Source organism: Vicia villosa, linkage group LG2 (assembly GCF_029867415.1).
Source record: "Vicia villosa cultivar HV-30 ecotype Madison, WI linkage group LG2, Vvil1.0, whole genome shotgun sequence".
NCBI lineage: Eukaryota > Viridiplantae > Streptophyta > Magnoliopsida > Fabales > Fabaceae > Vicia > Vicia villosa.
The window spans coordinates 9,569,913-9,596,290 of NC_081181.1; the positions used below are offsets into that span (position 1 = coordinate 9,569,913).

Here is a 26,378-nt window from a genome sequence, read left to right on the forward strand (position 1 = left end):
GGTAACCAAGAGGGGCGTACCCTAGGGGTGAGTGTGTGCAAAGAGTGTGTTAGATTCGATCATTTTATCTTGAATTAAAGTTAGCTAGCGTTGATTAAGTTATCTTTCCATACACGCCTAATTACTAACAGTTAAATATATACAGAAAATAAAGTGCGGGAAAGTAAATGTCCTACGCTATTACATGGCTTCGGGGAGGAGGATTACATAACTTAAAATCGGGGGAAGTGCAAGAAAGTAAATGTCCTAATTATAACTATTACAACCCATAAACAATTACATAATTATAACAAAATGCGGAATAAAAATAGTAAATAATAAAAACAAGAGGGAATTTGCGAATGTCTCAAAATAGTACGATTTGCTCAAGATAGTACCTCGCAATCAAAAGAAAATGTTAGCGAGGTTAAAATGATAAGATATAAATAAATGGTGATGAAAACTAACTAAGAAAATATTAAAAGAAAATTAAAATTAATGACATATTTTTGATATTTTTATATTAAAAGAGAATTAAAATAACATATTTTTTTGGTTTTTTATGATATTTCAAACAAGAAGTAAAAGTTAAAACTAAAACAATTAAAAGAAACTAAAGATATATGCTAAAACAAAAGTAAAAGAAAGGTGTTAATAAACAAATTCACTAGCCCAAAATTCAAACCCATAATCCATCACTAATTACTTAAATTTTAAATATATTTTATTTTTATTTAAGTGAAAAGAGAAAGAAAAAAAAAATTAAAAAAAACAAGATAGAAACGTGAGGAATTACCCCTTCACACTTTTGTTCCATATTTATAGCATACAAACAATTTAATTTGCCGTTTTTTTTTTATTAGTAAAACTAATTAGTAATAGAATTGTTATTATTAACACATAGTATTGTTATTGTAATTAAAAAACAAAAACAACATATATATTAAAACGAAAGTTACAGACCTCTCATTCTCTCGGCAAAACAAAACCAAGACCATTAGATTATTGACAAGTGGAAATTTTAATTTAATAAAACAAATAAAACAAAACATCAAAAAGGGAATTTAGAGAACGCGTGAAAAGAAAAAATAGATTGTACCTCTCTCTTTCTCAACTTCTAATCTTCTTCTTGCTGTAACAACAACAACCATGCACTCTTTTCTTAAAAAAATGATTCTTCTTTCTCATTGATCAAGGATTACAGATTGCAATAGACTCCGGTTGAGTCTTCCGTGACGGCGCAGTACATCGGCTTGGCTGCGTTCGGAATCTGAGTGGATGGACGGAGGCGGGTCTTCGCGACGGTGACCCATTATTGGCTGAACGAATTCCAGATCGACGGCAGTGAAGGAGGTCGGAGCGGTGCAGCTTGAGGACAGCTGCGAGTCTCACGGCAGCCGGCGGTTCCACGGTGATTACCGATCGGAAAGGAAGCAGTTGCAATCATCGGTTTCATGTGGAGATCGCGACAATTTCATATTCCTACTTCTTCCGCTTTCCATGTGTTCCTGAAAAGAAACTTTTACACAAATTTTGTTAATATTGTTTGAATGTCTTGGATTATGTTTTGGATTATTGAAATTTGACCAAGGGTTTGTACATAGGTTTGTGAAGGTATTGTAGAGACACAATTTGGGTGAAAGTTTAGGCTGGTATTGATGAAATTGTTTGCGATTTTAGATCTGGTTTGTGTATTGTTTTGTAATGATGGTTTTGTGTTAGCTTGATATGTTTTTTGTGTATGGAAGGTGGAATGAGTGGTACAAGGTGGTGAACTTTTGAAAGATGGTCAGTGTACTATAACTACTAACATTGTACGCGGTGGAAATGTGTATACAAAGTTTGAAAATTGCTGTTATGTGAGAATGAATGGGTCAATTGTGAGAGGGTGGATAAAGAGATTAGAAATTGCGGGGTTGTTTCTACATGAAATACAAAATTAGGCTGGAATAAGGGTTAGAATGTTTACTGTACTTGTCTTTGAGGGATGGAATCAGGGTTTATTTATAAGCTGAAATTAGGTTAGATTAAAATAGAAACAAATCATTTAACCATTTAAAACAATAAAACTCAAAAAAATCAAATATTATTTAATTTTAAAGTTTATGATTGTTTTAAATAATTAATATGATTTTTTCCTAAAATACCAATTTCTACCTAAAATGATAAGGAAAACTAAATCTTTTTGAATCTTTTTATCTTTATGATTTTTTTGTTATCTTTTGGATTAAAATGGAAAAAAGTTAAAAAAAAAAACATTTTTTTAAATAATAAATAAATAAAATACGAAAATAATTTTTAATTAATAAAAAGAACTCATTTTTTTGTGTTTTATAAAATAAAAAATAAAATTAAGACTGTTAGAAGCAAATAAAAGGAAAAAAATGTTAGCGGTGGGATTTGAACCCGACACCTTGCACTTGCAAATCTTAACTCCTTACCAATTGTGCTATTTATTTGTTGAAATAAAAAGCCAATTGAAGGTTTATGAAGTGTCAGCCAGCATTTTACTATTTATTAAAATATAACAATTTAAGAGTAAACTATTATATTTTTAAAATAGACTTTAAATCGAATATTTATAAAATTCAGAATGTCAATGTAAATGAACCCGAAATTTTATAAAAACTCAATTTTTTGAAATAGTCTTGAATTTTTGAAAAGTGTGGGCAAATTTTGGGGTATGACAGCTGAGCACCAATTAATTATATTAATATTAACAATAGAACTCAATTAATCTTAATAACCCAATATTAATTTTAAAAACTAATATTTAGGAACTGATAAGATTAATAAGTTATGATTAATAATAATATAAATGATTAAATGAAGATAAGCAAATGGGTCTATTGGGCCCCAATTTGTTTTATATTTCTAGCAAGACACCCCCTTGCTTTTTCTACGAGACAAAAAGAAAGAAAAATCCAAATGCCAATTGAATTTAGAGATTTCTGTTATTTACACCTTCTCTTTATTTCAAACCGATTTATACAGGAGTTTTATAGGAGAGCGAGTTTAATAATAGATATATTAAACCCTGTGGCTCCTAATTTTTAACGCCCTTAACAAATAGACAGATGCAAATTAAATCGGGTAAATTTCGGGGTATGACAGCTGCCCCTATTTAATTATCTTGGATTGAACAGCGTGAGAATACGCAGGTCTCACGCTTTTCGGATCGAAGAGTTATTAAATAATGGAAGACCCCTAAATTTATTTTGTGTTTGAGTGTGAGTGAGAGGATCGTCCTGCTAAAGCCTGAGTCTTACATAGCGAGGACCTTTCGTCAGTTGTGGTTAGCTTACCGCATTGCCAATAAGCTTTCGTAATTTGTGGACCCCAATAAGATTGCTTGCTGTAGTTCTAGCAAGTTCACCTGCACCAATAGGGTCCTTCGCGAGGGTTATGATTTGGATTGAAGTTGAAGGCGCCATTATCACTGCCAAGGGACTAACATGATAAGACGTAACGCGAGGGTTACGATTTGGTTTGAAATTGCCGTTATCACTGCCGTGATAAGACGTAACGCGAGGGTTACGATTTGGTTTGAAATTGCCGTTATCACTGCCGTGATAAGACGTAACGCGAGGGTTACGATTTGGTTTGAAATTGCCGTTATCACTGCCGTGATAAGACGTAACGCGAGGGTTACGATTTGGTTTGAAATTGCCGTTATCACTGCCGTGATAAGACGTAACGCGAGGGTTACGATTTGGTTTGAAATTGCCGTTATCACTGCCGTGATAAGACGTAACGCGAGGGTTACGATTTGGTTTGAAATTGCCGTTATCACTGCCGTGATAAGACGTAACGCGAGGGTTACGATTTGGTTTGAAATTGCCATTATCACTGCCGTGATAAGACGTAACGCGAGGGTTACGATTTAGTTTGAAATGCCATTATCACTGCCGTGATAAGACGTAACGCGAGGGTTACGATTTAGTTTGAAATGCCATTATCACTGCCGTGATAAGACTTAACGCGAGGGTTACGATTTAGTTTAAAATTGATCATAGAGTTTGAAAATAGGGTTCAAGAGAAACCCAGCTTTATCTGTAAAATGATGCTCTGCGAATGTATATGCTTATGACTTATTGCAGCTGCATGCATGCTTATGCAGGTGGCTCATATGTGAGTGTATATGAATATGGGTATGTATGATGATTTTGACGTATCATCTCTTGTCACCCATTGGATTTGTTTAGCTTTCCGAGCGGCTTTGCGGGTCTCAACTCAGATCGTATGAAGTTAGTCTACTGGGATAATGCTTTCGGGGCCAGGTGTATATCGACTCCCGGAGATGTCGTGGTTTTCGCCCCCTTTATTTTAGTCTGATAGTTTGTAAGTTTCTTGTTTTAAGTTCAAAGTTTTAAATTTATGAGAAATAAATTATTCTTTGCACTTGGTATTGATATGACGAGATATGCAGTGTGAAAGGAAAAAGCTTTTATTGATTATTGCCTTAAATTGGCGAATGTACAAAAGGTATGAGAGAAAGAAAAATGACAAATAGAAATGACATTAATACTGCTATCGCTCTTTTTTATCAAGGGTCCCAGTAATCCTTCGACCTTAGAAGCAGATGATTGCACGGATCCCTATCCTTCGTAGTTTGTCTTCAGCTTATGACCAATAATTCTGCCTTTGTTAGGCGTAATATTTCCTGACTGCATCGGAGTTGATTGGGTGCGGTAGCTCGTCTCCATCCATTGTAGTGAGAACTAACGCTCCTCCTGAGAACACTGTTTTTACAATATATGGACCTTCGTAGTTAGGTGTCCATTTTCCACGGGCGTCAAGTCGAGGTAATAGTATTTTCTTGAGAACAATATCACCTTCTTTGTAAGTTCGAGGGCGGACCTTTTTGTCGAATGCCCTTTTCATTCTCTTCTGATAGAGCTGTCCATGACACAAAGCCGTCAGCCGCTTTTCTTCAATGAGATTAAGCTGATCAAAACGGGTTTTTACCCATTCCGATTCTTCTAACTTTGTGTCGGCTAGGACTCTTAGTGACGGGATCTCCACTTCGATTGGGAGGACGGCTTCCATACCGTAGACTAGGGAGAAGGGGGTTGCCCCTGTAGACGTACGCACTGAGGTTCTGTAACCGTGTAAGGCGAAGGGAAGCATCTCGTGCCAATCCTTGTATGTTTTCACCATCTTTTGTATTATCCTTTTGATATTTTTGTTTGCAGCTTCGACAGCGCCGTTCATTTTAGGCCTGTATGGTGAAGAGTTGTGGTGTTCAATCTTGAACTCCTCGCATAGCTCCCTCATCATGTTATTGTTCAGATTCGACCCATTATCGGTGATAATCCTGTTTGGAACCCCATACCGACATATGATATTATGTTTGATAAACCGAGTGACTACTTGTCTCGTCACATTGGTGTAAGAGGCGGCTTCGACCCATTTGGTGAAATAGTCTATGGCAACCAATATAAATCGGTGTCCATTCGAAGCTTTAGGTTCTATCATCCCTATCATGTCAATTCCCCACATTGCAAATGGCCATGGTGAACTCAGAACGTTCAACGGGTTTGGTGGTACGTGCACCTTGTCAGCGTAGATTTGGCACTTGTGACAGGTCCTTGCATATTGGAAACAGTCGGCCTCCATTGTTAACCAGTAATACCCTGCTCGCAGTATTTTTCTAGCCATTGAATGTCCGTTTGCATGAGTTCCAAAGGTTCCTTCATGTACCTCCCTGGTAATCTCCTTGGCCTCGTTTTTATTTACACATCTCAACAACACTGAATCATAGTTCCTTTTGTATAGGATGCTTCCGCTTAAGAAGAACTTGGATGCAAGTCTCCTCAGTGTCTTTTTATCAATTGTTGAGGCATTCTCCGGGTATTCTTGTTTTTCCAGGTACTTTTTAATGTCGTGGTACCATGGTTTGTTGTCAGACTGCTCCTCAATCGTGAGACAATAGGCAGGTTCGTCGAAGTGTCTAACAGTTATCTGTGGTTCATGGTTTGGCCAGGTCACCTTGAACATAGAGGAGAGCGTTGCTAGTGCGTCGGCTATTTGATTTTCTTCCCTCGGAATATGAGTAAAAGTGATAGTATCAAATTCAGCCGTCAACTCCAGTATAAGGTCTCGGTATGGGATTAGTTTTGCATCTCGAGTGTCCCATTCCTTATTGACTTGATGGATTACCAATGCTGAGTCTCCGTATACATCAAGGAGTTTGATCCTTAGGTCGATTGCAGCTTCTAACCCCAATATGCATGCTTCGTATTCTGCAATGTTGTTGGTGCAGTCGAAACATAGTCTTGCAGTGAAGGGTAAGTGCCGGTCATCGGGAGATGTCAATACTGCCCCTATGCCATGTCCTAGTGCATTTGAGGCACCGTCGAACATGAGTTTCCATACCAAACCCGGTTCAGGTCCCTCGTCGGGTCCTGGTATTTCATAGTCTCTTACTAGCATAATATCCTCATCGGGGAAGTCGAACTTCATAGACTGGTATTCCTCGAGGGGTTGGTGAGCAAGATGTTCTGCCAATACACTCCCTTTTATTGCTTTTTGAGTTACATATTGTATGTCGTATTCGGACAGCAACATTTGCCACCTTGCAATTCTACCCGTGAGCGCCTGCTTTTCGAACACGTATTTTAAAGGATCCATTCTCGATATTAGCCACGTCGAATGATTCAGCATATATTGCCTTAGACGTTTGGAGGCCCATGCTAGGGCACAACATGTCTTTTCCAATGGTGAATACCGAGATTCGCAATCTGTGAATTTCTTACTGAGGTAGTAGATAGCGTGTTCTTTCCTGCCTGTTTCGTCTTGTTGCCCCAGTACACACCCCATAGACCTTTCGAGTACTGTGAGGTACATGATTAGTGGCCTTCCGGGTACAGGAGGTAAGAGTATAGGTGGTTCTTGCAAGTAGTTCTTTATAGTTTCGAAGGCTACTTGACAATCATCATTCCACTTGATGGGTTGATCCTTCCTGAGTAGTTTGAATATAGGCTCGCATGTAGCTGTTAGATGCGAAATGAACCTTGAGATGTAATTCAATCGACCCAGGAAACCTCGTACCTCTTTTTCTGTTTTTTGAACGGGCATCGCTTGTATGGCTTTTACTTTGTCAGGATCAACCTCTATGCCTCGCTGGCTTACAATGAATCCTAACAGCTTTCCCGATCTTGCACCAAACGTACACTTGTTCGGGTTTAACCTTAGCTTGTACTTCTTTAGACGTTCAAACAGCTTATGTAGATTTGTAATATGCTCTTCTTCTGTGCGAGACTTAGCAATCATATCATCTACATATACTTCGATCTCCTTATGAATCATATCATGGAAAAGTGTGACCATGGCTCTTTGATATGTTGCCCCTGCGTTTCGTAACCCAAAAGGCATTACTTTGTAGCAGAAAGTGCCCCAGGATGTCATGAAGGTCGTCTTTTCCATATCTTCGGGAGCCATTTTGATCTGATTATACCCAGAGAACCCATCCATGAAGGAAAACCACGAAGCTTGTGCTGTATTATCCACCAAGATATCTATATGCGGTAGTGGAAAATCGTCTTTTGGACTTGCTTTGTTCAGGTCTCTGTAATCTACGCACATGCGTACCTTCCCGTCCTTCTTAGGAACTGGCACTATGTTGGCAATCCAGGGTGGATAGTCAACTACAGCAAGAAATCCGGCGTCAAATTGTTTGAGCACCTCTTCCCTAATCTTACTATCCATATCTGGTCGAACCCTTCTGCGCTTTTGCCTGACCGGCGCACATCCTTCTTTGAGAGGTAACCTGTGTACCACGATGTCTGTATCCAACCCCGGCATGTCACGGTATGACCAAGCAAAAATCTCTGCATACTCATGGAGGGGCTTGATTAGCGTTGCTTTTACGTCCTTACCTAGCGTTGCCCCAATCTTAATGCTCCTAGGTTCTTCATCCGTTCCCAAGTTTATGATTTCAATGGCCTCTTGTGGAGGGAGCATGCTCTTGGATTCCTTATCCACTAGCCTTGACAACTCTTCCGGAAGTTCATCGTCTTCCTCATTCCCTTCTTCAGCCTGATTAGCGAGAGCCTCGAGTTTGTATAGAGTCTCAGCAGTATTATTATCGGTGGTGTCAGAAGGTGATCTGCACATGTTTTATGTTTTGTTTTCTTTTAGTATGCAGATGTGAAAGTGCTTTGTTTGTGCAAGAAATTTATTTGTCATTTTCAGAAATGGAAAAGGAATAAATGCGAAAAAGAAAAAGGCGATGTTTTCAATACCAAAATGCAAAGACAATTTTATTAATAAACTTCGAACTTGAAAGTAAATGGGGCCCTTACAAACTAACTCTATGCTTCGGGCGAGGCATGAGTGTTATTGTCTTTCTTTATTAAAAAAGGAAATAAAACACACAATAGGAAATTACTTTGAAATGAAAACTATCTCCGGTATCTCCAGGCTTGTCCAATTCTGAAGGTGTTCTCCTGGCCTAATCATCCGGATAAAATTGGACGTTCCCTCCATGCTAGATATCATGGATACATGCTCATATCCACCTGTAACGAAAGTCTGTGCGATCGGAGGGAATCGTTGCTCTTCCTTTGCAGCCTTCTTTGTTGGTTGGTATCCTAACCCCAGACGATCTTTCTTCTTTTGTACTTCTGGAATTTTTCCCCAGCCTTCCATCTTTGTGTCTTGCAGGTCTCTCCAGGATGTCACCGCCCTTCGTGTTTTCTCAATTGGTAGTGTGACAGCAGTGGCAATCTCTAGTGCTTGGAACGAAGTCTCTAATGCCTTTTCCCCAGCCTCAATGTATCGGTATGAGTCTAGATTGCTGACAAATATGTCCTCCTCCCCACTGACGGTTACTATAGAGTTTCCATCCACAAATTTCACCTTTTGATGCAGAGTAGAGGTAACTGCCCCAGCAGCATGGATCCAAGGGCGTCCTAATAAACATGTGTAGGCAGGCTCAATCTCCATCACTTGGAAATTGATGCAGAAAGTGTGAGGGCCTATTACCACAGGGAGGTCCACCTCTCCAAACACCGGGCTTTGCGACCCATCAAAGGCTTTGACCACCAGACGGCTTGGTCTTATTACCAGTCCTTCCAAATCTATCTTGTCTAAGGTGGCCTTTGGCATCACATTTAATGACGATCCCGTGTCGATCAGCACTCTAGACAGATGAACTTTCCCACATTGTATGGAGATGTGCAGGGCTTTGTTATGCTCTTTCCCTTGTGAGGGAAACTCGTGCTCACTGAAGCTTAAGCATGCCCCAGCAGTAATATTAGCCACCATTCCATCAAATTGATTTACAGTGATGTCTTTGGTTACATGGGCAGCACTCAAGATCTTCATCAGGGTGTCTCGATGTTTTTCTGAATGGATTAACAGCGAGAGGAGTGATATCCTGGATGGAGTTTGGTGTAACTGATCCACTACCTTATAATCACTTTTATTGATTAATGCCAAGAATTCTTCGGCATCTTTGTTAGTGATCTCTGTGTCTATGGGTGTGCTTCTTTCAGTAGGGGCCACAGTAGCTTTATCATTTGCTTGTGCTGAATTCTCTTTTGATTTAGCAGTATTGAATATGCGACCGCTACGAGTCATACCCCCAGGCCCGACGATGTTTGTCACATCGGTACTAGCATTAGACTCATATTCCCATGGAACTGCTTTCATCTTGTCCACAGGATATGGATCCCTGACTGGGATAATCCTAGTGTGTACTTGTGCGGGTATCAGCAGTGTGGCTTTGGCGCAAGGGATGATCAACGTCTTCCTTGCCCCTTGTCTTGGTATCATTAACGGTTCATTCCTGTCCAGCATGGCCACATACTCTTCCTCAGGATATTCTTTAAACTGAACTACCCCTTGATTCACGAGTCTTTGCAAGGTTGTCTTAAAGGCTTCGTTATGTTCGAGGACGAACCCCTTTGCAAGTAGATACCTCTTAAGGGCATCTATGGGGGAGCTCCGCTGTTGAACAAACTCTTGCTCGGTGACTACCTCTATTGCATTGACTGTGCCATCATGACGGGGCATAGGGTTTGTCTTCACATTAGGTTTGTCAAAAGCAATTGCTCCTGACTCTATCAGGTCCTGAACCTTGTGCCTAAAGGCCCAACATTTTTCCAATGTATGCCCCGGAGAATTGGCGTGAAATTCACATCTCTCATTAGCTTTGAAATTGGGCATAGTCTTTCCGGGAATCGGAGGTGGCATAGGCCTGAGTTCCACTAACTGCTCGTTTAATAGATGCTTCAGTATCTCGCTTTTAGAAGTGGGCAAAGGGTCGAACTTCTTCGGAGGGCCTTGGAATCTTGGTTGAGGTGAGTATGTCATAGGAGGTCTAAACTCTTGATGCACTACTGCGTTGGTCTCCCCTTCCTTCTTTTTAGCAAAGGTTGAGGTGGGCCTCTTTGAGTGATAAGAGTTAGATGATACTCCTTGTATTTTCCCGCTCTTAATTCCGTCTTCTATCCTTTCACCAATAACCACTAAATCTGAAAACCCTGAGGACACACTCCCTACCATTTTATCGTAGTATGGCCCTTGTAATGTAGCCATAAACATTTTTACGAGTTCCTTTTCCAACAGGGGAGGTTGGACTCGGGAAGCCATTTCCCTCCATCTCTGTGCATACTCCTTAAACGATTCCTCTTTCTTTTGTGACAAATTTTGGAGTTGCATCCGATCGGGTGCCATGTCCAAATTGTATTTATATTGTTTTAGGAACGTATTAGCAAGGTCGGTCCAGCTTCGGATGTGAGACTTCTCTAATTGCATGTACCAGTCAACCGATGCTCCACTCAAGCTATCTTGGAAAAAATGCATCATCAGCTTTTGATCATGAGCATAAGCAGCCATTTTTCGCACATACATGCGCAAGTGACTCCTCGGACAAGAGAGTCCCTTGTACTTTTCAAAGTCGGGTATCTTGAATTTATGAGGAATAGTCAAATCCGGCACCAAGCTCATTTCATAGGTATCCACATCGAAGGCATCATATCCTTCCATTGCTTTCATCCTTTCTTCCAGCGCCTTGATTTGTCCACTCTCCTTGGAATTCTCCCCAGAATCAGCAGAGGTCAACTTTGGTTGAGGGACTTGATCTGTGTCATTAGTGTCCCCATACTGTAGGTCCAAGTAGTCCTCATCCCTAAGCGGATTGTTGATTGGAATGCGAACTGTGCGAGACGTCCCTTCTTTCTGAGTAGTAGGGATAAATCCTTCTTGAGAAGCCTCTCCCTCTTCATGGGTCGTGGTGACCCTTTTAGATGCGTGAGCATTCGTTTTGTGAGGGTCATAGCCTCGAACGTATCCTAACAATGGGTTGCCACCTTTAGGTATCTCTTCATACTGATCATGAACTTCTTTAGCTTTGTCTTGCTTATCTTTGAGGTCTTTCATGAAGCTCAGCACTTGGGCCATTCCTCCCTGGAGGTCTTCAATAGTACCTTTCAGCTGGGTCATTTCTTCACGAAGGGCGGCTTGGTTCTGCTCTAATTGTTCCATTGCTTTCTTCTTCTGAGCTCTTGTTTGGATGAGTGATCGGGTTGCAATGGCGTGACTGGAGATGAAGACAATTTTCCTTTTAATGTTTTGAAAAGAAATGCCATGCCATGCGTGCTATGAATGATATGCAGATGCCATACTCATGTCTTATCCACATTGTTATTATAATATATTTATATATATTTATATATTAACATATATGTCTGTATATATATATTATTTCTTTTTTTCTTGTTTTTTTTTTTGTAGTAGGAACCTTTTCTTTCTCTTTTTTTTGAATAATTCTTTTTGGTGAATAATTGCGAAGAAATTGAATAATGCGGAAATAAACACACTTTATTAATTCCAAAAAACTTGAAAGAAAGTACAATTTAAATTGTTCAACATTTGCGAAAGGAAATAAACACCCATAGAAACAAAACTTCTAAATAAAAAAATAAAACTATAAATGACTAAGAACGCCTATGAATGTCCTCCTTGAAGTTGTTCACCATGCTCCTACAAAGCTCCAAGAACTCCTTCACTTCTTTGGGAAGGATGATGGGAGAAGACTCCGCTTTTTCTAAACCCTTCGGAATGTCTAGAATTAAATCATTGCACAAGTAGACTAGCTTGTCATAATTCTCACGACACTTCTCATATTCTTCAAGCATCTTGGGAACCATGCTCACATGCTCATTTGCCGTAGAAACAATTGTGTACTGTCTTTTCCAATGGTCTCTTTCGTTCAGGGTTGCCTCGTGTACCTCTCTTTGTTTCATGAATATTTCCCTAAGTGATACCATGGCTTGGAATGCTCTATTGTACTCATCGGTGCGCTGTAAAAGTGCTTCTTCCGTGGTTAATCTCCTTGCGCGCTCTTGTTGTCCAGAATTGCGAGCTTCTTGAAGATCATATTTGAGGTTCCTTATTTCCTCCTCTTGATCTTTAGTCCTATCAGTTAATTCAAAGACCACAGCCTCTAGATTTTTCTCAGATTCCGCTTTGTCATGGGAAACTTTTTCATAGCTCCTTCTCCACCTTGCAATTTCTATGTCCGCTTGTGCCAACCTCTCATTATGTGCTTCTAGATTAAAATTAGCACTTAGAACTCCTTCGGTTGCTCGCTTTCTTTTATTCCTTTGTCTATCATTCTCTTCCTTAGCAGCTTGAAGCTCTTGGTTCTTTTCCTTAAGATCGAAGCGTAGTTGGCTTTTTTCGTTGGAAAGTCGATGTAAGTCAAGCTCTAATTTTTCCTTTTCCTTACGGGATGCCTCTAGGGCAGCCTTGATTCCTTCTACCTCTTCGATGGATAGAGAAATAGGATTAGGAGAATCGGGCTTGTACGTGGGATCCACAACAAAAGGTAGTAAAATCTTTCCAACTCTCTCTTGAACCCATCTAGTGTAAGGTTCCTTAGCAACAATATTCTTCGGTCCATAGTTCTTTGTTTGAACATGCTTCCAAGCTTGAATTATTTTCTTTAATGTCCTTGGTTCTCCTTTCCCATTATCATGCAAAATTAGTCCTTCCACTTGTTGATCGGAAGGCTCGCAATCCATAGAATGACCCAATTGGCGCAATGCAAGCACGGGATTATAATTAATACAACCCAAAGTTCCCATTAAAGGCACATTATTAAATTCTCCACATTTATAAATAATTCTTTCAGAATTTAATTTCCTTGCAAACCAGAAAATAGAATCCGCATTGAGAGCTCTTAGCTTTTGAGACCACTCATGCCTAGTTAAATCTTTGATTAAATAACTAGCCTTGTAAAGGTGAGAAGTCAACCAAGAGTACAGTAGATGAAGGCAACAGGATATCGCTCCCCTTTTCTTTTCATACCGATCATGGATAGTATAGTAAATATTAGCAAGAATAGTAGGAGTTGGATCCTCATTTAAATTTCTGAAGGAGGTGAAGACATGAATAGCAGCATCATCAACATATTCTGCCTTATTAGGCAGTAGAACAATACCAAAAATTAAAAGAGCCAAAAAATGTCCACAAATGTCCCATTGTTTCTTTTGAGCATAAGACATAGCTTGAGCTTCCAGATAAGTTCTTTTAATTCCTTGTATTCCTCCATCAGTCTTGTGATTAGCTTCTAAATCCGCAACGGGCACTTCCAAAGCTTTGGCTAAATCAGACATTTCAGCCCTTTTTCCAACACCTGTATAAAATACTTTTTTAATTCTTGAAAACCCAAGCATAGCATCCATCTCCTCCAAAGTAGGAGTCAACTGAAAATCCTGAAAAGTGAAACATCTGAGCGGCGGATCATAAAACTGGATCAAAGCGGTGATTGCTTCTTCTTGAACCTTAACCTTGAGCAAGTCCAAAATATCTCCATAACGGCCTTCAAACCTGTTCAAAGCAGTTGATGACATCTTATCCCTTATATTTCTCAATTTCTTGATGTCAGGCACTGAGACGGTGAGGTGGACAATAGGCTTCTTAGCATTCATTTTTCCTGAATTTTCACCAAAAAGAATTATTATTATTTTTTTATTCTTCTTTTTTTCCTCTTTTTTTTTTCACCTGTGGATAAGACATGATAAAAATATGCATATGATGTATGATGCATGCAAATAATTATAAAAACATAATATTATGATAATAAGCATATATTCAACATATAATCACATAGGCCCTAAGTTCATAGGTTCGACCTAACGGCTCGGGAGCCTACCCTTCCCATGGGAAAGTTCTAGAAGGTCTCATGGGATCATTCGTAGCCGCCGAGACTTTTTGTCTCTTTGGATTTTAGAACAACTCATTGGTCCATGAGGTTCGAATTTTAGGGGTTGGTTCCCAGAGAGATCAGCTAACTACCCAGTCCACCCCTCAACAAGGTCGAGCCTCGTATCAGAACTTTCCGAATATTTAACCCACTCTGAGTGGAATTATAATAAGACTCGTAGGCGATGTAATTCCCCTCTGGTCATTATTATAATCCCCACGCTTAGGCTTAACAGCAGTAAAATATACCCAATAATGCAAATTATATAACAATTAACGTTTAATGCAAATATGGCAAATAAATATTTAATAAAAAAACAATAAATAAATAAATAATTAAAAAATCATTACTAAAAAAAAAATAAAAAAAAAAAATAAACCTTCCCCCAAACCCTAAACGTGGCAAGTTTGCCAAACCCTAAAATGCGCCACAAACCCTAAACCACAAACCTAAACCTAAACCTCTCAAGCCTTAGGAGCATAATAATTCACCATATGTGTATGTCCCCAGCAGAGTCGCCAGCTGTAGCAACCTGCCCTAAAAAAATAAAGATTTAGAGTCGCCACCTATTCTGAAGGGCGAATAGGAAACCCTACGCAGCTTAGAGATCGGGGCAAGTTATTATAATCAGGCTGAGGGAAGGTGTTAGGCACCCTCAACCCTTTCCTAAAGGCTAACATTGCAAAGATAAGGGTTCATGGCGATAAGGGTTCATGGCAAAAGATAAGGTTTATAGCTAATAAAATGAAAAGGGTAAAAATTAAGGTTTAAAACTGGATTGAGATTTTTAGGGGGGAGACTCGCCTTGTTGCCAAGTGCCTACGTACCTCCTTAGGGAGGATCAGAGTCAACGTAGTTCGGGCACAAGGTTGTACGCCTTATGGTTGAATTTGTGATTTGAAATTGTTTTTAGAGGCTTTTTGAATAGCCTATCGTAGTTGAATTTGATTTGAAGGGTGAGAGTGTTTTGAGGTTGGCGTACAACCTTGATTTAATTTGTTACTGTTAGATGCGGAGATCGATAGATTCAATCGGTATAGCTAACAGGTTTATTGGCATTGCTGGTTACTCAGACCGATAGATTCGATCATCGCGGGCAGCAAATTAGTTGTGTTTTAATTTTTAAGTATTTTATCTCTCGTCTAAAGCGACTGATGGTTTCAATCGGGTCAAGGAGAGAATTATTGAGGGCAAGTAAATTATGAATTAATCAGAACAGTTTTATTTCTCGTCTAGTACGGCCAATATATTTAGTCGGTTTGAGGAGAAATTAAGCTAAGTGGTAAAATATATAATCAAACATTTTTTGAAGCTTATTTAAATTAATTAATTAACAATAGCAAAATTTATAAAGATTAATGAATTATTAGAATAAGAAATTAATAAATTTTAGTTAACCAATTAACTAATGAATTATTAAACAAAACAAAATTATTTGATTAAGTTTCATTTTTTATTAACAAGGGGGGTGTATTTTATTATGGGTTAGTAGTTTTAGGAGGTTTAGATAGCAATCGGGCTGAGCCCATTAGGTTTTGGTCCGTATGAGTTAGAAGCTACGCAGGTGTATGGGTTATGGTGCTCCCTCAGGTTTGTGGCTGTTAGATCTAGGGTCAACATCATCCGTCGGCTTGCATGTTGTTACAATAGGGCGCACAGTAAGAGATTGCGCGTTGAATCACTTTCAACAGCGCTGACAGGTGGCCATGATGAGGCCACGTGTCCGTCCTTCATCGCGACAGAGGTGAGGTTATCACCTGGCAATTCCCTTCCCTCTTCTCATTTTTCTCTTTTCTTTCTCTCTCTAGTTTTCTCTCTCTCATCTGTTCTCTCTCCGAAACCCAGAATGAAAGCCCAAGAACGCGGAAGCGAGCACCGTGTGCCGCCGTCCCCCACCCTCAAAACCACCGTCGAACCCAGGTTTCCGGTTGATCTTCAACCGGAACCTTCAAACCTTCATCCAATTTACCCAGAAACCCAAAGAATCTCAATCCCAAACAAACTTTTAACCTAAACGCAACAATCAACAAACATTCATCTGAAACAAGAACACGCATGCAACAACTCGAAGCGTAATCCTAAGCTAAGTCAATCGAAGTTACCTTTTATCTTGATTTTCTGGATCGTGTTATCTCCAATTGCCTCTCCTGATCCTCTTTTCGTATTCGCAGGTGTTGACGACGATAAGGTCTTCGCGGCGGCGCTTTTAGGGTTTTCTGGAAAAAAATCCGATCCTCTTTTCTATTCCCTTCTTCTGTTCTTATAGTCTTAGGTTAAGATCTTAGTTTTAGGAATGCTTCGATTCAATTAGCTTAGATTTGATTCGTTTGTTAATCTGGATTCAATGTCATTGATTTGTAATTATAATTTGATTCAATAATATATTTGATTGAATTTCGTTTTAGTTTAGATTTGATTTAGTTATAAATTGATTTCCTTTTCTGAGATTTGATTGAGTTTGGAGATTAGATTCAATTCGTATGGGCCTGGGCATTTGAGATTAGGGTTTGTTTGTTGAAGGGATTGTAGCGGCGGCTATGAGGAGATGGTGGGGAGACTAGGGTTTCGCTTGGGGGGAAGGAGATGAACAGGAAGCGGATCCTCCTGACCCGGTTTGCTGACCCGATCTTTGGATCCATGGCCCAACTTCCTTTGCTGTTTGGCCCAAAGCGTGACAAAACTCAATAAAGACCCAAATAAATCATTCATCTTAATTTGCTAATGAACTAATAAAAACAATAAAATTAATTGTTAATATTCTGAGCACCAATTAATTATATTAATATTAACAATAGAACTCAATTAATCTTAATAACCCAATATTAATTTTAAAAACTAATATTTAGGAACTGATAAGATTAATAAGTTATGATTAATAATAATATAAATGATTAAATGAAGATAAGCAAATGGGTCTATTGGGCCCCAATTTGTTTTATATTTCTAGCAAGACACCCCCTTGCTTTTTCTACGAGACAAAAAGAAAGAAAAATCCAAATGCCAATTGAATTTAGAGATTTCTGTTATTTACACCTTCTCTTTATTTCAAACCGATTTATACAGGAGTTTTATAGGAGAGCGAGTTTAATAATAGATATATTAAACCCTGTGGCTCCTAATTTTTAACGCCCTTAACAAATAGACAGATGCAAATTAAATCGGGTAAATTTCGGGGTATGACACAACAACCCAAACCAAATCACTTCCTTTAGAAGTCTTAGGTAAACTCGTTACGAAATCCGTCGAAACTCTATCCCGCTTCCACTCCGGAATACTTGACGGTTGCATCACTCCATACGACTTCTAATGTTAAATCTTTGACTTCTGACGAGTCAAACAAGAATGCACAAACTCTGCAATCTCCTTTCTCATATCTGACCGCCAAAACATCTTTTTAAGGTCTTGAGACATTTTAGTATCACCGGGATGAATACTCCAACTGCTCATGTGACCTTCTTCAAGAATTCTCTTATTAAGCTTTGGAAAATCTAACACAAAACCTTATCTCGGACTTTCAAGATTTCATTCTCATCAACCCTAAAGTCCTCTTCTTTACCTTGATTAACTAATACCATGCGGTCAACCAATCCCACATCCAGCTTCTGACTGTCTTTGATTTCTTTAAGAAAACTGCTAGTCATCTTCGGCATACCTAACTTCACACTATTATGAGTCACTTCACACACCGAGCTAAAATCTCGAAACAACTCGATCAAATCAAATTCTCGAACCATATGCGTTAACATATGTAGGGACTTTTTACTCAAAGCATCTGTCACAACATTAGCCTTACTCGGGTGGTAACTCATCCCAAAGTCGTAATCTTTCAAAAATTCAAGTCATCTCCTTTGTCTCATATTTCGTTCTTTTTTATCAAATAGATATCTCATACCCTTAAACCAAACCGATAATGCCTCCAAACTTTAAGCACAAACATGGGTAGAATAATTTCTCTTATGAATCTTCAATTATCTAGAAACATAATCTACAATATGACAATTCTGCATCAAACCTATATTTTAAGACCTTCCACTCGAAATCACATCAATATCAAAATCATCAATAAATATGGACACAGGAAAAATGGTAAAAGATGTTTTAGAAATGCACTGTTTAAAGTTACTAATTTTAGTAAAAATAAGAAAAGTTAAAGTGCATCTACTCATTATTATTATTATTTTATCATTGCGTGCATAGTATAGAAAATATTTTGTCAAAAAAAAGCTCCGTAGAGAAGGCGAATATGGCGTCGACGCCGATTCAACCATACGGCGATTTGGATTCCACTCTGAGGGCCATGGCCGGCCGTGCTGAAGGTTTCGGCCGCCTCGCCATTGGCGGCCTCCACGGTCCTCTCTATCTGGTTACCTCCCTTTCAGGTTTCTTCTTCTTTGCTATATTCCCTATATGTTATAGCTCAATTAGCATTTCATTCAATTTTATTTGCATGTATGAACCAATTAATCTAATCTCAAATATTGGAACTTCAAATTCGGATGCATTTATTTTACTATATATGTTTCAATCATTTTGTTGCATACTTGCAAATTCTATCTTTTGATGATGAAAATCTAGGTTTTTATTCAAATGATCTATTATTAGCTATGAATCACGGACACCGGAAACACGACACTGGCACTGACACGTCGACAACGATAATAATTTGAAAATTTGATTAAATTAAACGTAATAACATTAGTAGTTGACGATTTTGTACACCGACACGAACACACATTTTTTCATAGGTGTCGATACTATCGATTATTAGTTATGAAGCATTGATAAAGCCACGCAACACAACACCGGTTCTTAAAATAAATTAATTAAATGTAACCATATGTGTGAGTGTCTATGAAGCACAGACTCCGACACGGACACCGGGACACGACACGGACACTCCGACACCAATAATGTTAAAAACATAGGATACCGACACCCCTACATATAAGCTAATATTTGAGCTTCAGTTATCCATGTATTGATAACATTGTTTTAATACATGTTTAACCCTTTTAGACCCTTTTAGATATGTGAGATTTGTTCAAAAAATATATAAATGTGTGTTGAAGCAAAGAAAAAAAACAATTTTTGTTTGAAATATTTGTCTGAGTTATCTGACATATGTGGTACGAGTGTCAGACACTGATTAAAAGAGTGTGGAATCAAAGAAAAAAATCATTTTTTATAGGACACTTGTCTAACATTTCCGACACTTGTTTGACTTTTCTGACACGTATCGTACGGTGTCATACAAGTGTCGGACACCACGACACACCTACTACTAGAAGTGTCCGTGCTTCATAGGTGAGTGTTGAATACCATACATGTGAGTGTTGAATACTGACACGTGTCAGACATTAGACACGCATTTGATGAGCGGTGCCGCATAGATCATTAGTCGTATTTTGTTAGAGAACATTACAATATTATTTGACATCCTTTTTCATCAATACAACAATTGAAAAATGGCTCTAGATATTGTTTTTGTTGTTGTTGTTTTATAGTGTTGTTGATTTTTTGAAGTTTTGATATTGTGTATTTATACTGTATCGATTGCGTGTGTTTGCATTTCAGATGATGGTCCTGGTTCACTTCGCGAAGGATGTCGTAGAAAGGAGCCGTTATGGATTGTTTTTGAGATTTCGGGTACAATTAACCTTTCATCATACCTGAATGTGTCGTCTCATAAGACAATAGATGGAAGAGGCCAGAGGATTAAATTGACTGGGAAAGGCTTAAGACTGAAAGAATGTGAGAATATAATTATATGCAACCTTGAGTTTGAGGGGGGAAGGGGTCATGATGTAGATGGGATTCAAATAAAACCGAATTCTAGGAATATTTGGATAGACCGTTGTAGTCTTCGAGATTATGATGACGGGCTTATAGACATCACAAGACAAAGCACGGATATCACTATATCTAGGTAGGTTCGTTTTCTCGGTTTTTTAAATTGAGCTATGTCGATGATTTGATCAAATGTTCTGTTTTGTAATGAGATTATTTGTTAATGGCACCAGATGCTACTTTGCACAGCATGACAAGACCATGTTAATTGGTGCTAACCCGTTGCACGTCGGTGATAGATGTATTCGGGTGACGATTCATCATTGTTTCTTTGATGGAACACGGCAGAGACACCCTCGTGTGAGATTTGGAAAAGTTCATCTGTACAATAATTACATCAGAAACTGGGAAATCTATGCAATTTGTGCTAGTGTTGAGGCCCAGGTGATTGTGCTGCTATGATATCATCCACTGCATTTCATTTACGTATTTTGTATTCTAACTTATGTTCACCAGATGTGGACATAACTAAATTCTTTAAAATCATCTTACAGATATATTCCCAATGCAACATATATGAGGCAGGAACTAAGAAAAAGGCTTTTGAATTTTATACCGAAAAGGTAAAACACGTTGTTATTCTCTAGTCCAGCCATATCGGAACGTATTATAGTTTACTAATTGATGTGATACAAGTGGTTGTTTAGGCGGAAGACAAAGAACATCAGGAGTCCGGCTTCATAATATCCGAAGGAGACATGCTTCTGAATGGTGCTCAGCCATGCATGCCACCGGAATCTAAAGAAGAAATCATGTTTCATCCTAGCGAATATTACCCAACTTGGACAATGGAAGCAGCTACAGATTCTCTCAGAGAGGTTGTCCAGTTATGTACAGGTTGGCAGTCCGTTTGTAGACCAGTAGACAATATGTTATGAAGTCGTTTGTAAAAGGTTCACACTACATTGTTCTTAGCTCCATCACTATATATAAGATCTCATTGATCATATCACAGAAATTAAAAGAGTGGATAATACTATTAAATTTTTTGACAATTATTGCTGTTTTATGAAATTGTGAAGATATATGTTTAAAATGAATATTCAAAAGATGAACAAAAAATTAGTTTTGAGTCAATTAGAACCATCCACTAGAGCAAGTGCAATAGAAAGATATCGACTAAAATCAAATGACAGTTTCATCCAAGAATCTTGAGGAGCAAAACTAACTGTCAATCCAAGATACAATATCCTAAGCCATTACTTATTTATCACACTATTATGCTCATTAAGGAAATAAAGGTTAACATCCACAAAGAAAGGAAATAATTAGAACAGACAATGAATACAAATATAATTTAAAATTTGATTCGACATCTAAATTGTTGAATTTGGTTCATGAATCAATGAGATGAATATTAGCAAAATATATAATTTAAAATTTGATTCGACATCTAAATTGTTGAATTTGGTTCATGAATCAATGAGATGAATATTAGCAAAATATTAACGAAAATATTAAGTTCGTTGACTAAATGAGTTGAATTTGAATTAGATATAGTTCTACTTGTTATGTTTATGAGTCAACTTGATTATATATTAATTTGAAAAGAAAATTTTAAAGACTTATTCTAAATTTTACAACTCTATTTTAAAAAAATATATATTAATTTAAAATATGTGGAAAAAAATTAGATTTAAGTCGAGTTTAACCAAATGAGTTGAACTTAACGAGACGAGTCATACGAGTTTTAACCAAGTTGTCAGTGAACTTAGAATAAATCGAGTTTAAGTTTTTAAAAAAGTTCAGATTGAACTCGTCACAAGTTTTGAGTTGAACAAATTCTTATCGAGGCGAGCTGAGGCGAATTCGACTCAACTCGACTCATTTTCAGTTCTAGAAATAATGATCTAATAGGATATGAGCAAACTATCACCAAAACAAAAATTTCTCACAATTTTGAATCAAACACAACAAAGAAAGTGAAGAAGGTGATGATAAGCAGGCAGAAATTTTTAAAACGATTGCCTACCACTTTAAATATGAAACTCATTAAAATTTGACAGAAATTGAGACCTTATCTTATGCATCAAATTTCATTTGCAACATCATCAAACCACAAATCAACAAATTCTGAACAACAAAGAGATATTAAGAAATTTGTTATGCTGACTTTCATGAATAATTCAGATTTTGTATCAAATATAAAAGGATTTGCAAAGTTCAGTACCAAAACAAAATTGTAATCACCATAATAAACATCAACAACAAGACAAGATCTACTAGATTTAGATAGATTAACAAGCAATTGATGAAGAATTATGAACTACTCGGAGAAAAGAGGAACATATTGTTTGATTTAAGCAATGAAATGCAAAAGAAAATTCCAATTTATAATATTAGTGAACCAATATGAGTCAAATCAATGAAAATTATAGTTCTTGGAAATGTGTTTTGATACATGTATTTAAAAAAGATCACCCCCACTAGGCCATCATATGTTTTGATACTGTCAAACATAATATTTTATACTCCATACGTTTAGTGAAATTGGATCATATAATCTAGTCCTAATCACCATGTTGTCTCAAGCTTTGAAAAACATTTTACACTCAAAATCCTTTTACTTTAGAATGTTTTTAAACTAACATCCAATTTAACTGCAACATATATCGAAGAAAATATGAATCTCAAACTTTCTCAGTCTAAAGTTGTGTTTTCAAAAAACTTCATCAATTTTAAACTTGTTAAATTATACTTCACCTCCCATTAAATCACCTCTATTATACCAAAATCTAATTGGAATTGATAAATAAAAGACAAAACACAGTATTCATCAATCTCTGCAATAAGACTAGTACCTTAAAAGACAGAAACTAACAAAATGAGAAATTCTAATAACTTCAGCAAGGAAACCTCAGGTCTGATGAAGAAAAACTAGATAACACAAACATGCAAATACAAAGGAAGAATTATCAAAACTTGTCAACTATGAAGGATGTAAATCTCCAATAGACAGATATGGGTGGGTTGTTCTACAGTTTTAAGCCTTGATGGCATACTTCCTCAATGGGAAGTATGTCTCCTTTTTCTTCTCCCTCTCGGTCTTCAATGATGCCTGCATGAACAAGTGAAAGTCAGGCAAAAGTCCAACATAATGTCCAAATCTATAAAAAAATGAATAGTTATCTTCTGCAATTACATATATATACTCAGAATGTCAAAAACTTTGAAATAAGAAATATATGAATAGACGAAAAAATTATATGCATAAAATTTTTTACCGACAAATATCAATTTGTCTTATCCAACTTGGGTTCCATAATTATGTAAGATAGAAAGACGAAATTCAAGTAAATTACATTTCCCTAAAAATCCTATATCAAGCCAAAACTAACTGATGGTTATATATGTGAATAGCACCAGTGGCATCTAAGTTCGAACGATAGATCAATCTTTCATACTTTCCATTATTACTAACCAGTGACTGTTTTAAAATAAAAAAGAGAATTGATCTGCTTTTGAAATTCACTTGATTCAAAGTAAGCCTTGTTAGAGGAAAATGATGAATTGCACAATTCAATTAGTTAACCTCTGAATGTCACTGGTAAACAACCACTGAACTCTATAATCACCTGAAGGTAGAAATTCTCAACAACAACAGGTATTAATGCAGTTCCATTCACAAATTTGCATCAATTTCTAACACAATTAAATAATGTTATATACAAAACAATTACTTAAGCATAAGAACCACAATTTCACAACAAGAATAAAAAAATGGATCCTTTGTTTATCCAAATCAACAGGACACAGCACTATATTGAAGTTGTTCTTAACCATAATGTTAGAAATCTAATTAAAGCTAATAGTAAACCTAATCAAACCTAATTAAACATAATAAACACAAATGAAGGTCTAAAATAAATTAAAGTAGTACCTGGTGCTTGGTGAGCCTGCGGCGAATAGCTCTGGTCTTCTTAGGGCGGAGATCAAGTGGCAAATACTTCTTGTTCTTGTACACTTCCCTCAAAGCAGCCTTCTGCTTCTGAGAAATGACGGTCAAAACCTGAGCAATCGACAACCTCACCACCTTGCTAAAAAACACAATATCATTCAAATGCAACACATCAGTCATTAACACAAACACCTAACACGCATAACACAGTTCGAATAACAAAAAAGAAAAGCGATTTTTACATCTTGGAGAGCTTGTTGGGTGCACCACCAGTGACCTTAGCAACACGGAGCAAAGCGAGCTCAGCCTTGAGGTCTTTGAGCTGACTCAACAGATCAGCTTTGGCTTTCTGCCTCAACTCATGAACCTTGATTCTGGCTGAAAAATTAAACACAGATTAGTTTTAATTTTATGGATCATGAGAAAAACGAAAGATTGAAGATTGAGAATTGAGAATTTAGGGTTTATGAAAATTACCCATTGCTGAATTCACGACGGCTGCTCCTCCTCTCCTTGCTGCAAACCCTAGCTAACTGAAATGGGAGAAGCGAAGATTGCTTTTGGATATTATAAATATCCAATTTGTTTTGGGTTTGAAACCATGTTTTTAATTGGGCTTTCGTAATGGGCCTCAAACTAAATGTCAATGTTATTTATAATTAGTATATTTTCTTTTTTATTCAATTATACTATTATTTTTCAACGTTATTTATAATTAGTATTCTTTTATTCAAATATATTAAAAAGTTGATAAATTTTTTATTATTTTTAATTGAGTCATTATAATTAAGTAAGAAATATAGATTAAATTATTAATTTTAAAAAAATGAATTTTTTGATTTGGGTTAGTCGAGACTTTACTGGACCATATCACTTTTTGTAAGGTTATCGACAATGGTTTATGGATTCAACACCCTTATTTTTCATTTTTTACACTCCACATCATCTTCTCCATCTTCCACCTAATAATTCAACACTCATTCAACTTTTACTCACTACAACGGTTTTGTTTAATAAAATTCAACACCCACATTAATCATCTTCTCCATCTTCCAACTAATAACAATTATCGATTGAAATTAAATTTAAATAATTAATTATTAAATAATTTTTTTTCTAATTCAATAACTTATTTGAATTTTATTTTTTTAACGGTATATTTTAATAGAATTTTAGGTGTTAAAAGGGTTATTATTGGGATTTCTTTACTAAAAAGATTATTAGTGCTACAAATAAGAGTTTATTGGAGGCTAAATAGAAAAATTAGAGATAAAAAATTCAATTTTTTCCCGTGTCCAAAATTAATTAATCAAGTGTCTATTTATAGAGGAGAAAAAATAATGAATTTCGGTGAAAATAAAAATAAATAAAAAATTGATTTATTATAAAATAATTAATTCCAAATAATTAATGTGGGAGAAAAATCTAAACATTTACAACAACCAATAAGATTTTGCAAAGTATTAGGCTATGTACATTTGTTGAAAGAGTATTGTGGTGTACTTTTCGTTTATATCGTATCCACAGGGATTATTGCGATATCACCGCCGTTCTATAGCCTATTTTGTCTTGAGTTAATGTTACTTTAGTTTTAGGTTTGCAAAAGGTCATTCAATCACTTTAGTAGCAAAGAGTAAATTAATGAAGGTTCTAAGTTAAAGAAAATGCATCAAGATTCGATTTTGTCGACCTAAGTTTGTATGTTTCCTTATAAATATATGCTTATGAACTTGCTAACGATCAATATAATTACGTATCGACACCTATATCGTCCGTGTCCGCAACGATATAGCTAGATTTACCGTATTGTTTAACCGACGATTTCTCCACCGTTTAAACAATACAAATAACGTTTTAAAACCGATACTTAGTAAACATCAAACTCTAAATCCATGTCTGCAATTTATAGTTTGAAAGATGATGAGTTAGGTCTAGATACAAACATTGATGTCTCAAACATTTATACCAAAGAAAAAGCTTTAATAAACAAACTAAACCATCTATATTGATCATCACTTGTTCATACACATATATTCACAAGAAAAACATACAAAAGGCTAGGAAGATTACATCTTATCTTGATACAAAAGGGGTTTAGCTATCCATGAGAATGGTAGCTTGCACAAGAAGGAAAGGATGAAGATCAACAAGCATCAAAGGCGATTAATCGACGATCAAGGCTTCCAATCTTCAACTCTATGTTTGCTACAGTGTATTATGCTCTTGGTTCTCTCTAAAATATCTCTACTACTTCTCAAAGTGATTTGGCCCCTAATCAAATAAACAAAGTTTCGCAGGCCGCGCTTAGCGCGGTGTAGCCCGGTAAGCGCGCCATCAAAAATTGCTTAAACCGCCCAACCGCGCTAAGCGGGCTCCAGACCTCGCTTAGCGCGGAACTCTCTGCCAGAATTTCATTCTTTTCTTCAAAACCGCGCT

At 37.0% G+C, this 26,378-nt stretch overlaps 2 protein-coding genes across 2 annotated transcripts; one reads left to right on the top strand and one right to left on the bottom strand.

Moving 5' to 3' along the window:
- Nucleotides 1-18,397: 18,397 nt before the first annotated feature.
- Nucleotides 18,398-21,058, top strand: LOC131645838 (putative pectate lyase 21). Its single transcript, XM_058916037.1, has 5 exons — nucleotides 18,398-18,576; nucleotides 19,772-20,123; nucleotides 20,218-20,428; nucleotides 20,539-20,607; nucleotides 20,692-21,058. The coding sequence occupies exons 1-5, from the start codon at nucleotides 18,441-18,443 to the stop codon at nucleotides 20,920-20,922; spliced, it is 999 nt and encodes a 332-aa protein (XP_058772020.1). The 5' UTR covers nucleotides 18,398-18,440; the 3' UTR covers nucleotides 20,923-21,058.
- A 1,803-nt stretch (nucleotides 21,059-22,861) lies between these two features.
- LOC131645839 (large ribosomal subunit protein uL29-like) lies at nucleotides 22,862-24,557 on the bottom strand. The gene is made up of 4 exons (XM_058916038.1): nucleotides 24,420-24,557; nucleotides 24,185-24,320; nucleotides 23,925-24,081; nucleotides 22,862-23,102 (listed from the first exon to the last, which is right to left on the bottom strand). Exons 1-4 carry the CDS (start codon nucleotides 24,421-24,423, stop codon nucleotides 23,028-23,030), a joined length of 372 nt encoding a protein of 123 aa, XP_058772021.1. The 5' UTR covers nucleotides 24,424-24,557; the 3' UTR covers nucleotides 22,862-23,027.
- Nucleotides 24,558-26,378: the final 1,821 nt, after the last annotated feature.